Below are 12,770 nucleotides of genomic sequence, written 5' to 3'. Positions count from 1 at the left end.
CCATTTATCTATACTATATCTCCTGCCTAGTTCAGAGAAACAACAGCATTAAAATTAAATCAAACAGTAAAATTCCAAAGAATCACCCTGGAATGTTAGTTATGCTTTATGGGCATAATATAGCCAACATTAGTTGCAAAAGTAACAAGGTCATGGATTTTCCTCTTGTGAACACAAAGCCACTATTTTCAGAGAAATCAAAACGGTCACGAAGAAGAATTCTGAAAAGAACCAATATGTTAAAAAAATGCTTCTCTTGTAAAAGACTCAGCTCAATAGAAAAGTAACAACAAAAGCAAAGCTGGCCCCTAAAATGGAGAAAATGCTTGTCAATAGCTGTTTCATCATGGAAAGTGTCTTGACACAATCTCCCTCTTTTAAAAATCATGATGACTATTATCCATTGATTTTATACTGCAAAGAAAGATGCAAAGATAAATATTTACACTTATTCTGAGGAGGTTAAGCTTTAGATTAGCCTTTTGTTGAGACTAGAAAGAAAACTGAAATTTTACCACAGACCAGGGGTCTCCAAACGTTTTGGCCAGAGGACCGCATCATATGTCTGGCGAGGTGTACAGGGTCAGAAAAAAAATTTAAATATAAAATTTATATAAATAAATTAGAGATGGAACTTAGATGAGTGAATAAGTGAATGAATGGGCTCATTCATTCAACCTCTCTGGTCCTTAGAACACCCTCCAGAGCACAGCTCCAATCATGTTCGGCCAAGTGGGCCAGAGGCTTTCAGGGAACAAGAGGCTGGCCATGAGCTAGATATAGAGGCTGGCCACGGACCGCATCTGGCCCCTGGGCCAGGGTTTGGAGACCCCTGCCATAGACTATCCCAGAAGGCAGCTGTTAGGGTTGAATCTTTGGTTTTATACAAAGGTGCTCTCAGAGAATTACATAATGCAAGAAAGTAGATATATTAGCACCATTGGTATTTAAGAAAGCATTTCCCAGAGACCTTAGCTCTCACTCATAGCAATGAGTTAATCCTGGGTCTGACTTGTACAATTCAGAACTGAATACACTCCCATGACTGAATATTCCTCCCTCTACAACAGGGGTGCCCAAACCCCGGCCCTGGGGCCACTTGCAGCCCTCGAGGCCTCTCAATGCGGCCCTCAGGAAGCCCCCAGTCTCCAATGAGCCTCTGGCCCTCCAGAGATTTGTTGGAGTCCACACTGGCCAGACGCAACTGCTCTCAGTGTGAGGGCAACTGTTTGACCTCTCGCATGAGCTGTGGGATGAGAGCTCCCTCCACTGCTTGTTGTTTCATGTCTGTGATGCAGTAGTGGCAACAAAGGAAAGGCCAGCTTTGCTTTGTACAAGGCCTTTTATAGGCCTTGAGCTATTGCAAGACCTTCATTCATTTATATAAATTCATCTGTAATATATTCATTTATGTAAATGTATTCAAATTTTAAATGTAAATTAATTCTTTTTTTCCCTGGCCCCTGACACAGTGTCAGAGAGATGATGTGGCCCTCCTGCCAAAAACTTTGGACACCCCTGCTCTACAAAAAAAAATGTTTGCACTTATCAAACTACCATGCACAGGCAAAGGATTCTAGCCTAGCTTTCTCTGGACACTGACATTATTCTTTTAATGGGGAAGAATTATCACCCCCCCCCCCCCGGATGTATTAATTACAACAATTGAAATCTGCAGTTTGACACAATACACTCAAAACAAGCTTACTGCGTGATCTGCTGTTTACAAGAACTATGTTGGGCAGCCCAATCCTGAGCTGCCCGTTGCGCCGGAACTGCTGCAGCACCAAAACAGCTGCTGCGGCAATGTGCACACAACAGGGCAGCTGCTGCTGGCTCCTTGGGAGAAGTATCCCCACAACAGGGCTACTCGATTCTGCAGCAGCTCTTGGATTGCTACAGAATCAAAAGCCTCTGAGTCAGGCAGGTAACCCAACAGGGAGGCTCTAGATGCGGGTCCCGTTTCCCTCCTGCCCCACTCCTTCCCCCCAGCACGTCTCCTCCCCATCCTCTCTCTGTCCTCCCCCCACCTTCCCCGCTCCATAATGCCTCCTTCCCGCTTCCCCCACACCCCCACCTAACTCTCCGCTGCCCCATGATTCAGGCAACTGCAAAGCAGCAGCAGTCCAATGGCACTAGCCTAGTAGTGGCTGGTGCTGAGCTAGAACCGGTGCTGGACTGGCACTCAGAGTTCAGGATTGGGCTCTTAATGACTGAAAAGAACAGCAGCAAAACTGTCAACAATGTATTTGTGAACCAATCTCTGGAGAGAACACAAAACAGCATAACAAAAATTAACCAGCAGACAAAGCTTTCTGCAAAAGTATTTGCTGGGCATACGGAAAGGAATAGAACAGGGGTCAAATGGATCTTTACAGGGAGGGAATTCCACAATGCTGCCATCACCACTGAACAGGTCCTGTTCCTTGAGGAGGCTGATTGAGTCCCAGAAGATCTATGGAGCAGGGCCTCAGATACTGAGTGGAGTACAGAGAGGCACATACCGCTGAAGGAGGTCCTTCAGATATTCAGGCCCAAAGCCATTTTGGGCTTCAAAGGTAAACATCAGTACCTTGAACAGGACTTGGAAACAAGGAGCCAATGCAGAACACATTAATGTTTCCAACTAGCAACCCTGACCAGCAGACACACAGCAGCATTTTAAACCAAAGTTTCCAAACGCTCTTCAAGGGCAGTCCCACATAGAGCACATTGTTGACAAATGTGGAAGTGAGCAGGGCATGGGTAACTGTGGCCAGGTCTGACTTTTCAAGTAATATTCACAGCAGATGCACCAAACAAAGCTGGTAAAAGGCGTTCCAAAAGAAGCTCCAGATTAACGAGAACTCCCCAAGCTGTGATCCTTCAGGGTGAACACTGCCTTGTGCTGAACAGATTGATCAACGGTTACCAGAGCAGCCAAATTTCCAACTAAGAGCACTTCCATCTCCTCCATCCAATTCCCAAAGCTGAAAACCAGCTGTTCAGAGTTTTCATTACCTCCCTAAGAGATATAAAAATGAGCAATACAGCTGGGTGATGGGTCATCATGGTGCTATTGACTACTCAGCCCAAATCTTTGATTAACGTCAATAAAGGGTCACAGGGCGTAATCCAGCCCTTGACTTGGGCCAGGGCAAGTCCCGTGCCAGCCCAGCAGGGTGGCAAAAGTGCTATAAAGCACATTCGCGCCTCCTCGGGAGGAAGCCGGGCCGGCACTCAGAGAAGTGCCGGCCTACGGAGGCTGATGGAAGCCTCTGTACCAGCTTCTTCAGAGTGCCTTGCATCGGCATGGCTGCGCCGACACAAGGCTCTGAGGTAGGCGAGGGGGGCCGAGAGGAGGAGGGGGGAGGTGTTCCTGGGTGGGTGGTGGGCGGCCCCGGGGGTAGGCAGGGGGAGCAGGAGGCAGGGCTGGGACCCAGCAGTTATGCCTGATCCCAACCCCCGTTCCTGGGGAGAACAAAGTGGCTCCAAGCTGCTCCGCTCTCCACGAACTTGTGCCACCTCAAGAAGTGGTGCAAGTCAGAAGAGACCCATAGGGGTCAGCGGCCCTTACCTCTGACTGAGCCACTTATGGCCCCTGTCCTGCGCTGGATACAGCTTGTCTGTTCCAATGCAGGATAGGATTGCACCCACAGCCAGAGAAATGGGGAGGCCTTGAAGAGCATGATCCTTGTCCCTTCTTTCACTGCTAACCATTCCCTAGAATGGTGAAAAGGGACCTCTCTTTTCAACCTCTCACAGATGACACTGCAACTCATTAAATGAAGCAAGTCACTCTGCTGTCATCCCCTGCTCAGGGCATACATCTGCAACTGGGCCTTTTGCAGGCTTCTGTATCATCAAAGGGCTTTCAAATAAGCAATTTGCAAGTAGGGAGAGGAGGAGAAAACAATGACAGAGAAATTCAGTCTCACTGCTCTGCTGCTGTTCCCCCATACACAGACACCAATAAAAGATGGGTTCTGAAGTGCTTCAGGGGTCAAATGGATTTGTGGGCCTTCAGGGGCTTGTGGACCCTCAACCTAACCTGCATGACATGACACTGCCCATGTTTGCTTTGCTTCCCAAAGCAGTTTGGGGTAGATATTAACAAACATGGGTGACAAGGTTAGGATCATGTTACGTGTCAATTTCACTACTCTGTGCATACAAAAGAGGTCCTCCTGCCACAATGTATTTCCATTTTGCACCCTGTGGGACACACAAGTCCACCAGTCAATGACTGAATAAAAATTGTTCACCTAATATTCCCTTCTAATAGTATTTGCTTCACAAATTCTTCCAGTGCTTTCAGAAATGCAATATAAGGAGGAAGGTCTCTCCTCAGGGGAAGCTGCTAGTCCCTAAGAACAAGCTTCAGCTATCATTTTTGCTACATAGCAGGATGTATGGATAGCAGGATTTAATAGCAGGATTTAATAGAACATGTGCTCTATTAAATTCTAAACCTACCTTATTTTCAAAGCAAAAGAGATACTGAATCTCGCCTGTGCAAGATAATTTTGAAAGGGTAAATTTCACATATCTGAGGGAAGTAGAAAATACTTTCAAGCAGAGAAAAATAATAGTTATTGAAGTTGCTTATGGGCATAATGCCAACTAAAACAATACCCGGAGACATGATTTAGAGCAGTGGTTTTCAACTGCTGTGCCATGGCACACTGGTGTTCCACAAATGGGCCTCAAGTGTGCCGCAGGACCAGAGAAGACAGACAGCTGCAGCACAAGAGAAGAAGCAGCTGCCCTGAGCCTCACACAACAGCACAAGTAAAAGAAGTGGCCAGCAAAGAGACCAGCAAAGAGAGGTCAGCAAAAAGTGGAACCTGCCACTTTGAAGCGCATGCTATCATGCAAGAATGATGTGGCTGTTGCCTCTCCTGCACACTGACTGGACAGCCGGAGAAGCATGAAGGAGCTCCAGGCAGGAGCCACACTGAGAGTGAGAGCGAGTGAGTGAGCAAGCCAGAAGGCAGGCAGCAGGTAAGAAGCAAGCAAATGAAGTGGGAGTCTGCCCAGGGCTACTGGCTGGCTTTTCACTCCCAAAGAAATCAGAACAGTTGACATATTTTCAGTTCTTCAGTGAGGCTTGAACAGGCAAATTGTCTGGTGAATTGTCTGCCCCCCTCTCAAATTCGGCACATGCCACAAGTTGCCTGTTGTTGTTTTATTCAATTTTCAGAGTTGTTCAGCTGGGGGAGGGCAGAGAACTTTCACTGAATGCAAACAATGGAATGTTCCCATCAAATGCAGCTTTAATCCTGGTGACTCACCACAGTTTGCCTACAAAACCCCAAAGTGACCCTCCCTGCATTGCCTCCATTGACAGGACACTTTTTGGCCATTATAGTAGGTATTACTCTTTCTCATACACACAAGCAGGCAACTGGCACATCTCTCTCCTCTTCTACCTCAGCCCACTCCCTCCCACATGCACAACTCATTCCTTCCCCCATCCTAAAATCTCTTAATCATAGTAAGCAGCTCCCTTCCTGTCCCTCCCCTCAATCATCCCCACTTTCCAAAGGTCCATAATCATTTGCCTCACATTCTCACCCCCCGCCCCTGTTAAATCCCCAACATTTTGATCTTGCCTGATCATTGCCCCTCACCCCACATTTCTCCAGTACACCATGTGCTCAGTCTGATCTCTTTGCCAACACTTCTGATAAAAATGTGACTACCTTACTTACAAACATGTTTTCCTCCTTTCCAGAAACTACATACACTTCCCTCTCCAATTATAGAGTTCCTCAAGGTAACTTTATGAGAAAGATCTATTCAAGTTCAGAGAAGTTTTATTTCAGCATGTTGCGGATTTCTTTAATTGTCATGTACTGATTTAATTAAATTATTAACACTGAATTATTAATTAATTTAATCTAGTTGTACTTATTAATTGAAATGAAATAATTTAATGTAATTAAAAAAACTGGTAGTGTGCTTCAACAATTTTAGTGTCAGTGTGCCATGAGCTGAAAAAGATTGAAAATTGCTGATTTAGAGGCATCAGTGCTGCTAAACACATTTTGAAAATCATACAGGACTTTCATACAGCAGTTGGAATAACAGGATCACAGTATCTTGCCCCATTAACAACCTCACAGCAACATTCAGTACCAGCTCAAACTTTCTGAGGGTCTTCAGGAGCAGCCCCATATCAAGTGTGTTGCAATAAGAAAATCAATGATCATACACAGACAGACACACTGACTACCACTGTCAATCTCCCCTTCCAATGCACAATCACAGTGGTCTGTTCTACAGCAGTGTTTTTTAACCAGTGGTACTTGAAGTGGCAGCTAGTGGTATTCGCGGAACCTCTGGACACCTGCTACCCGGCAGCAAGACCAGGAGTGTGACACAACAACAGTTGTAGGAGGCTCCAAAGCATGTTTTTCTGCACTTGAAAAAGCCCTCCCGTCCACCATGAGCTTCTTACAGGTGTTTGTCGTGCTGCATCTGGCCTCCCTACCCAGAAGTAACTCTTAATGATGTCACTACCAGTTACTTCTGGTGATACTTCGAAAATGTGTACCATGTGAAGTGGTACTGCAGAGGACAAATGATGACAAACGCTGTTCTACAACATAGGGCACAATCCTAACCCCTTATGTCAGTGCTTTCTAGCACTCACATAACAGCAATGCAGCTCTGACGTAAGGGGACAAACATTCCCTTACTTTGAGGAAACCTCCGTGAGTGACACCCAACTGCAGGATGCAGCACATGTCCCATTGGCACCGCTATGCCAGTGCTGGAAAGCAAAGACATAAGGGATTAGGATTGTGCCCATACTCTCAATTCATGTAGAATAAAGGTGAATTAAACAGACATGGTCATGCCCTGTACAAACTAAATGTACTTTAGAGCATGCCTCTCAAATGCACAATTATTATGACAGGAGAATTGAAGGAAAAAATTTTCCACAACCATCACTGCTGCACACTGGTGTTAGAAAGTATAAATACTGTGCCTAATCACAACATATAAAGCTTGATCCAAAGCTCATCTTTCATCCACTTGCTTTTACAATGAACTTCTGTGGATTCAGGATCAGGACTTTATGCAAGAAATACATTCTAAAGTACATCAAGAAAATCCTCACTAATTAGAATATATTTGGAATTACACATAACTTCAGAGAGATTTGCCTTTTAGGGCAAAAATAAAATTAAAGGCAAAAGAGAGGAGAAAAAAAGCACATGGTTTTAAAAGCAAAGTTTCAGCAGCTAATTAGGTCAAGAATATTTCTGATATAAACTTGAAAGAAATGGCTGAATAATAAAAAAGAACAAATACAGCCTAGAAATTGAACCCTAGAGGTTTTGTGCATAATGAACTTTTATCAGATTTTTAAAAATGTTTTGGTTTTACCAGAATGATATTGAAACAAGGAAGACCACTTTTACTCTCACATGCAACAATAGACAAATGGACATGAAAGGGAAGCTTGTGCCCTGCACTCCTTGTTGTTTTATTCAAGAACAGCCATTGTGACCTGTTAAGTTCCCTGACTGTACCCAAGCAACGCAAATGCAAAGCCAGATGCAGCCTGGGCCACTTGATGTGGACCTGTCATGGAGTGGGGGGGGGGCAGGCATTTTTATTCTGAAAAGCTTTTGAGCAATAGGTCTTTTATTGATATGACAGCTTCAGTTCTACCTCTCTTTTGTTCCTTTTAGATTGTACTTTATATTGTTATTTTTAAGTGCTCTGAGCCTCCTTGTGTATTTCTCTGCTGGAAAAGGTAGAATATAAATTTGACCTTATATATACATAGAGGTAGAATATATATTCTCTCTCATATATATATATATATATATATATATATATATATATATATATATATATATATATATATATATATATATATATATGAGAGTCAGGAGTCAACCTCAAGGCAAAATCTGGAGCCGGAGTCCCTGAGGCAGTTCATGGCAGAACACAGTGACGTTCTGGCAACTCCTGCGATGCAACTGGAATCAACCGTATTGGCCTCTGCCTTTCCATTGGACCATTTCAGCAACGTGGAGAGGGGGGATTTGCTGCATGGGTAGCAGTCTATCCTCCATATCTACTTTACCCAGGTTTCACGCACTGGAAAGGACACTGTTCCGGACACTGTTCTGTTCTCATATATATGAGAGAGAGAGAGAGAGAGAGAGAGAGAGATTGCATGGCTGTATATGTGTAGCGCTCTGACTCCCAGCCATACAAAAAAGCCATTATAAAGCAGTTTGTATGGGTGGGAGTCAGAGCGCCAACTTTCAGCAAGTTCAAGCATACACCACCATGCCATATGACAAACCAGCTTTGAAAGCCTTTGTCTCCAAAAGAAGTCTGCCATCTGAATTGCAGTTTAAACATAATGCCAAATGTGTTTTTTTTTAAGTAAACACGTGTCATTTCACATGTTTGGAATCATATTTAGATATGGTAACCAATGCCCACATGTACAGTGTTAGCAGACCAGAAATTCATGGTAAGGGTGTATGCTGCATTGGTGACCAGATTTAAACATGATACTATGTGGGAAACCCACATAGGTATGCTACTGTTGTTATAACACACCTGGCATCATGTTCACTCCCAAAACCCCTCAGCCACCTGACTTCTCCTTGCTGGTTTGCACCAGGTATGTTCCAGGCCTGAGCATACCTATGACACACAGGCCTTTTTGAAAAGGAAGTAATACACACCAAACAGTATGCGTACCACACAGAAATTGGTACAGGAGGCCCCTCATGTCCATTGATCCAGTATCTGCAATTTCAGTTCCACGAATGCAGCCCCCTCCCCCGTGCACCCTCCCCTCTGGAGACTCTTCTGAGACCCGCAGAGGCTGCACTTGTCTGCAGGGCTCAGAAAGGCCATTTAAGGCCAAAAAAAAAAAAATCACTTCTGATTTTGTCGAAAAACTGGAAGTGACTGTTTTTTGGGCTAAAAAACAACATGCAGTCTGTGTGCTGCTCAGAAGAGCCTCCAGAGGCAAGGGAAGCACAGCTCCCCTTGCCTCCAGAGGGTACAGGCTGCGGGGGTTGCTGGACCCTCCGGGTGGACAAGGCTCCAGAGGGTCCAGGTTGCAGGTTGGGGGTCCCATGTATCCATGGTTTCAGGTATCTGCAGCACCCCCAGTGGATACTGGGGTCCCCCTGTGTATAACATGGTATATGATATGATTGGTATTGAGGGAACTTTATATCTTATATCTCACACCAAGAAGAGATGCAATATCATTAGAAAAATTCTAGAAAGTTATAACCAACAATCAATTACTGATTCAAAACAGCCTCATTTTGGTCCCCCTGTCAGGGTAAGCTCAGCCATGAAGCAAATAATGCAACTCAGTTGCAGGTGCCAGGCGCAGCAGCAGATTCAGGAGGTCTTTCACCCTGAGTCTGCCACCACCTCCCTCCAGCTCACTGCAGAGTCACATCAATCCACTGCCCTCTTGCTTTTTGTGAGAACCTCACTCCTTCCCTCACACAGTCCCTTTAAACTTAAAAGGTCCACATGAGAAAGGTGTGAGATGAGTGGGTAGGAAAAGTGGATCATACCATGTGGGGGCGGTGGCAATCTGCCTCACTCTCTTGATTACTTCCACATACAATTTTTTTATATTAAAAGGGATTGTGTGAGGAAGGAGAGATGTAGTGCAGGTGGGAAAGCAGCCACTTATCTGGATCCTTCCTTACAGGCCCACTGAAGAAACCAGAATGTGTGGTGCACACGGGGAGTTCCCAAGAAAGCTTGTCCTGCACTTCCTGTTTGGACTAAAATAATGGTACAGAAAAGAACCTGGTAAGTAACTGCAGTTTGTTGGGCATTGACAGCAGATCTGGCATCAGGTGCAGCAGGATCCAGTTCAGTTGTCCCTGCTTCCTGTCAATGTCTGATATATGTTTACTTTCCTCAGTTTTTGAAGTGTCTAGGATTTTATACCATTCACCATCCCTTGATCCTTTTCAAAAAATACGAGCATTTAAGAATTGACCAATGGGAAGGGCCACACAACAGTCCAGAATCTCACAATCTCACAAGTTTATGCAGATGCAGTAGAAAACGGTAAGTATAATTTTCTGCAAGTTGACTCACTAAATCTTCTGGGGACACATGAAGCAACACTAGTAGTTTGCACTGATATCAGAGGTACAGAGGTAAAGGTACAGTGACAGATCACTGTGGCAATCTACACTTCAAATGTTTTTATTATATTTTGAAGATGAATGTGTAGCCATGTAGGAGTAAGAAAAAGAAAGGCAAGGAAGTACTCTGTGAAACAATCACACCATGGCCGCTTCTGATTTTTATGTGCTTTATCGTAGTTACTACATGTATTTGAGAATAGACGAAGAGCTTTCTTGTGAAGCCTTCCTATGAAGGAAGTATGTGATATCAAACTCTCCGCTGTTTTGGTGACTAAAAGCAGGGAAAAAGCTCTGATCCTCGAAAGGCTGTTGCAAGTGATAAGGAATGGGGATCTGTAAAGAGTATCTACGGGTGCAATTCACGGCTGTTGCTGGTCGAAGTCTGAATCAGGCACACCAAGGAGAACAGATGCATACAACCAGCCTGCTAATGAGGTAACACCTCAAGTGACAGATTGGCAGAAAGAAACAAATTGGTGGGGGGATCCTTGTACCCACTGCCAGCCTATATTGCCTGGGCTAGTGTTACCTGCCACCACCGGCTTCTTTACCACCTCCACCTCTGTGACTTTTTAAAAAGCCTTTAGGGGAACAGGGAAGGGGAACAGAAGAGGAAGTATGTGTAGAGGAAATAAGAGAGGTTACCTAGAACCTCTGCCTTTTTAAAGATATGAGAGTGAGAAAGGAGATGGAAGACAAGAGAGGAAGGGTTCCTTTGTGTGCATGGAAGGGGGGTTATCTGGGCAACACTGACAGTAGTAAAGCACTGCACTATCTCAGGCCTAGGAAGGGGGCTTGTACTGGCCTGCAGGCCTGATTTAGCCTGTTGGCCTGATTTAGCAGGACAACCAATCTTTGACTGCCTTCTCACAAGTACTTATACTTATAGCATATACTGTAAAAGCACAATCCTAATTTTTACTTGAGCTGGTGTAGCTATCCCGATGCCAGCTCAGGGTGTCACAAACATGCCGTAAGGCACTTTTGCAGCTACTCAGGAGTTGGCTGGGTTGGCATGAAGGCCTGAGCCAGCTAAACAGAGCCACATTCGGACCCTGCACAGGTAAATTTGCACTGGGCAGTGCAGGGGTGTGGTTAGGGTGGCGGGAGAGCGTTGTGGAGGCAAGGAGGGAGGCGGTTTTGGATGGGGAGGGTAGAACAGGGGATCAAGCCCGGGAGGGGGATGGGATCAGCGGTGGCAGTGCACACTGCATCCAAACCGCCTTCCCCAACCGGAGAGCCCTACATGGGGCTTCCCAGATTTGTGCCAGCTAAATAGCTAGCATAGATCCAAGAAGCCCCATGGGGATGGCTGGGGCTTTAATCAGGTTAAGAGGAAATATATTCCCTTACCCTGAGGAGACTTCAAGTCTCCTCCACTGTTGGATGCAGCGGAGGCCACACAGCCTGGCTACACCAGTGCAGCTTAGGCTTGGGTTGTAAATCTCACTGAATTCAACCGAACAAAGTTCTATATTTACAGCTGAATTACAAGTAAGAAGACATTCACTGACTAAGCTGAATACAAACACATCAGCCATGTCTTGTTGCTCCACAGGAATTCAATAAACTGTTCACTTTTATTTCCTGTCTTGGTCTGCAAGTGTGTGGTGGAGTGGCTGTCAAACATCTTGTAACCACAAGACATACGGCTGGTTAGTTTGTTGTATCACAATTTATTCGTATCACAAAAAATTTGTTATATCACAAATTTTGGTCTCTTTTTTAAAAGGCCAGGGAGACAAAGGTTTAAACCCCTATGCAACCAAAAAGGTACTGAGCGACCTTGAGAAAACCGCTGCCTCTCAGCCTAACCTGTTTCACAGGATTTTTGTAAGGAAAAAAGTGAGTTTGGGCTACCAGCACTTTGGAGGAAAGGCAGAATAAAAGTATTATTCTTATACTACATTTTATATCTTCAGGGTAAGGTTATCATAAGGGTAAGGTTGACTTACCAATGAGATACATGCCAATCCAGTCTCCCGCATCCACTTCTTCTTTTATATCCCAATAAATCACTAGATCCTGTGAGTGTCCTATGGAATAATAGGAACTGCTGACCATGAGTGTAGACCGACTGTCTGAGGTGACCAAGTCTGTGTCACTGGTAGAGCGTGGGATAGTGACTGTCTCATGGGGGCCATTCCCAATCTCCATGTTGTGGAACTGGTCTGGGTTGTAGCTGTACCTCAGAGGTTCTTTGCACCGGCGCCGATTCTGTGAGTTTCTAGATGGAGATGCCATGGCTGCCAGGCCCAGGAACCTGTTTTGGTACAGATTCTGTCAAAATGAAAGAGAGGAGTCACAGAAATTCAGAAACCATTTTTGTGAAATCTGTTATTGTGGCTATATTAGTATTTAAAAAAATAGAAAAACAAGGAAGTGAACAAATGCAATCTCCATGCATGAGTACAAGACGGCAGAAAACCTCTTTAAAATGTTCAAAGGTAGCATGGCACGTATACTATTCATGGCATGAATACTACAGAGAGCTGCTTACAATTATTATAGATTGGCGTGCATTTGCCATTGACTAGTAATTATTAAGGTTACTGGTTGTATTGTCCATCTCTGTGAGGCAACATAAGTTTGTACCAACATGTCTTGTGTAAGTAGAAT

At 44.7% G+C, this 12,770-nt stretch overlaps 1 protein-coding gene across 2 annotated transcripts in view; it reads right to left on the bottom strand.

Annotated features, from left to right (window-relative positions):
• The window catches only part of HECW1 (HECT, C2 and WW domain containing E3 ubiquitin protein ligase 1), a 171,815-nt gene extending 159,390 nt beyond the window's left edge, over positions 1-12,425 (bottom strand). For both annotated transcript variants that reach the window (XM_066627949.1, XM_066627950.1), the window contains exon 1: positions 12,107-12,425. In XM_066627949.1, the coding sequence (XP_066484046.1) occupies positions 12,107-12,395 (289 nt within the window). In that variant the 5' untranslated portion in view covers positions 12,396-12,425. The remainder of the gene's footprint in view (positions 1-12,106) is intronic.
• Positions 12,426-12,770: the final 345 nt, after the last annotated feature.

This window comes from Tiliqua scincoides, chromosome 5 (genome assembly GCF_035046505.1).
Source record: "Tiliqua scincoides isolate rTilSci1 chromosome 5, rTilSci1.hap2, whole genome shotgun sequence".
NCBI lineage: Eukaryota > Metazoa > Chordata > Lepidosauria > Squamata > Scincidae > Tiliqua > Tiliqua scincoides.
This window is presented reverse-complemented; position numbering and strand designations above follow the sequence as displayed.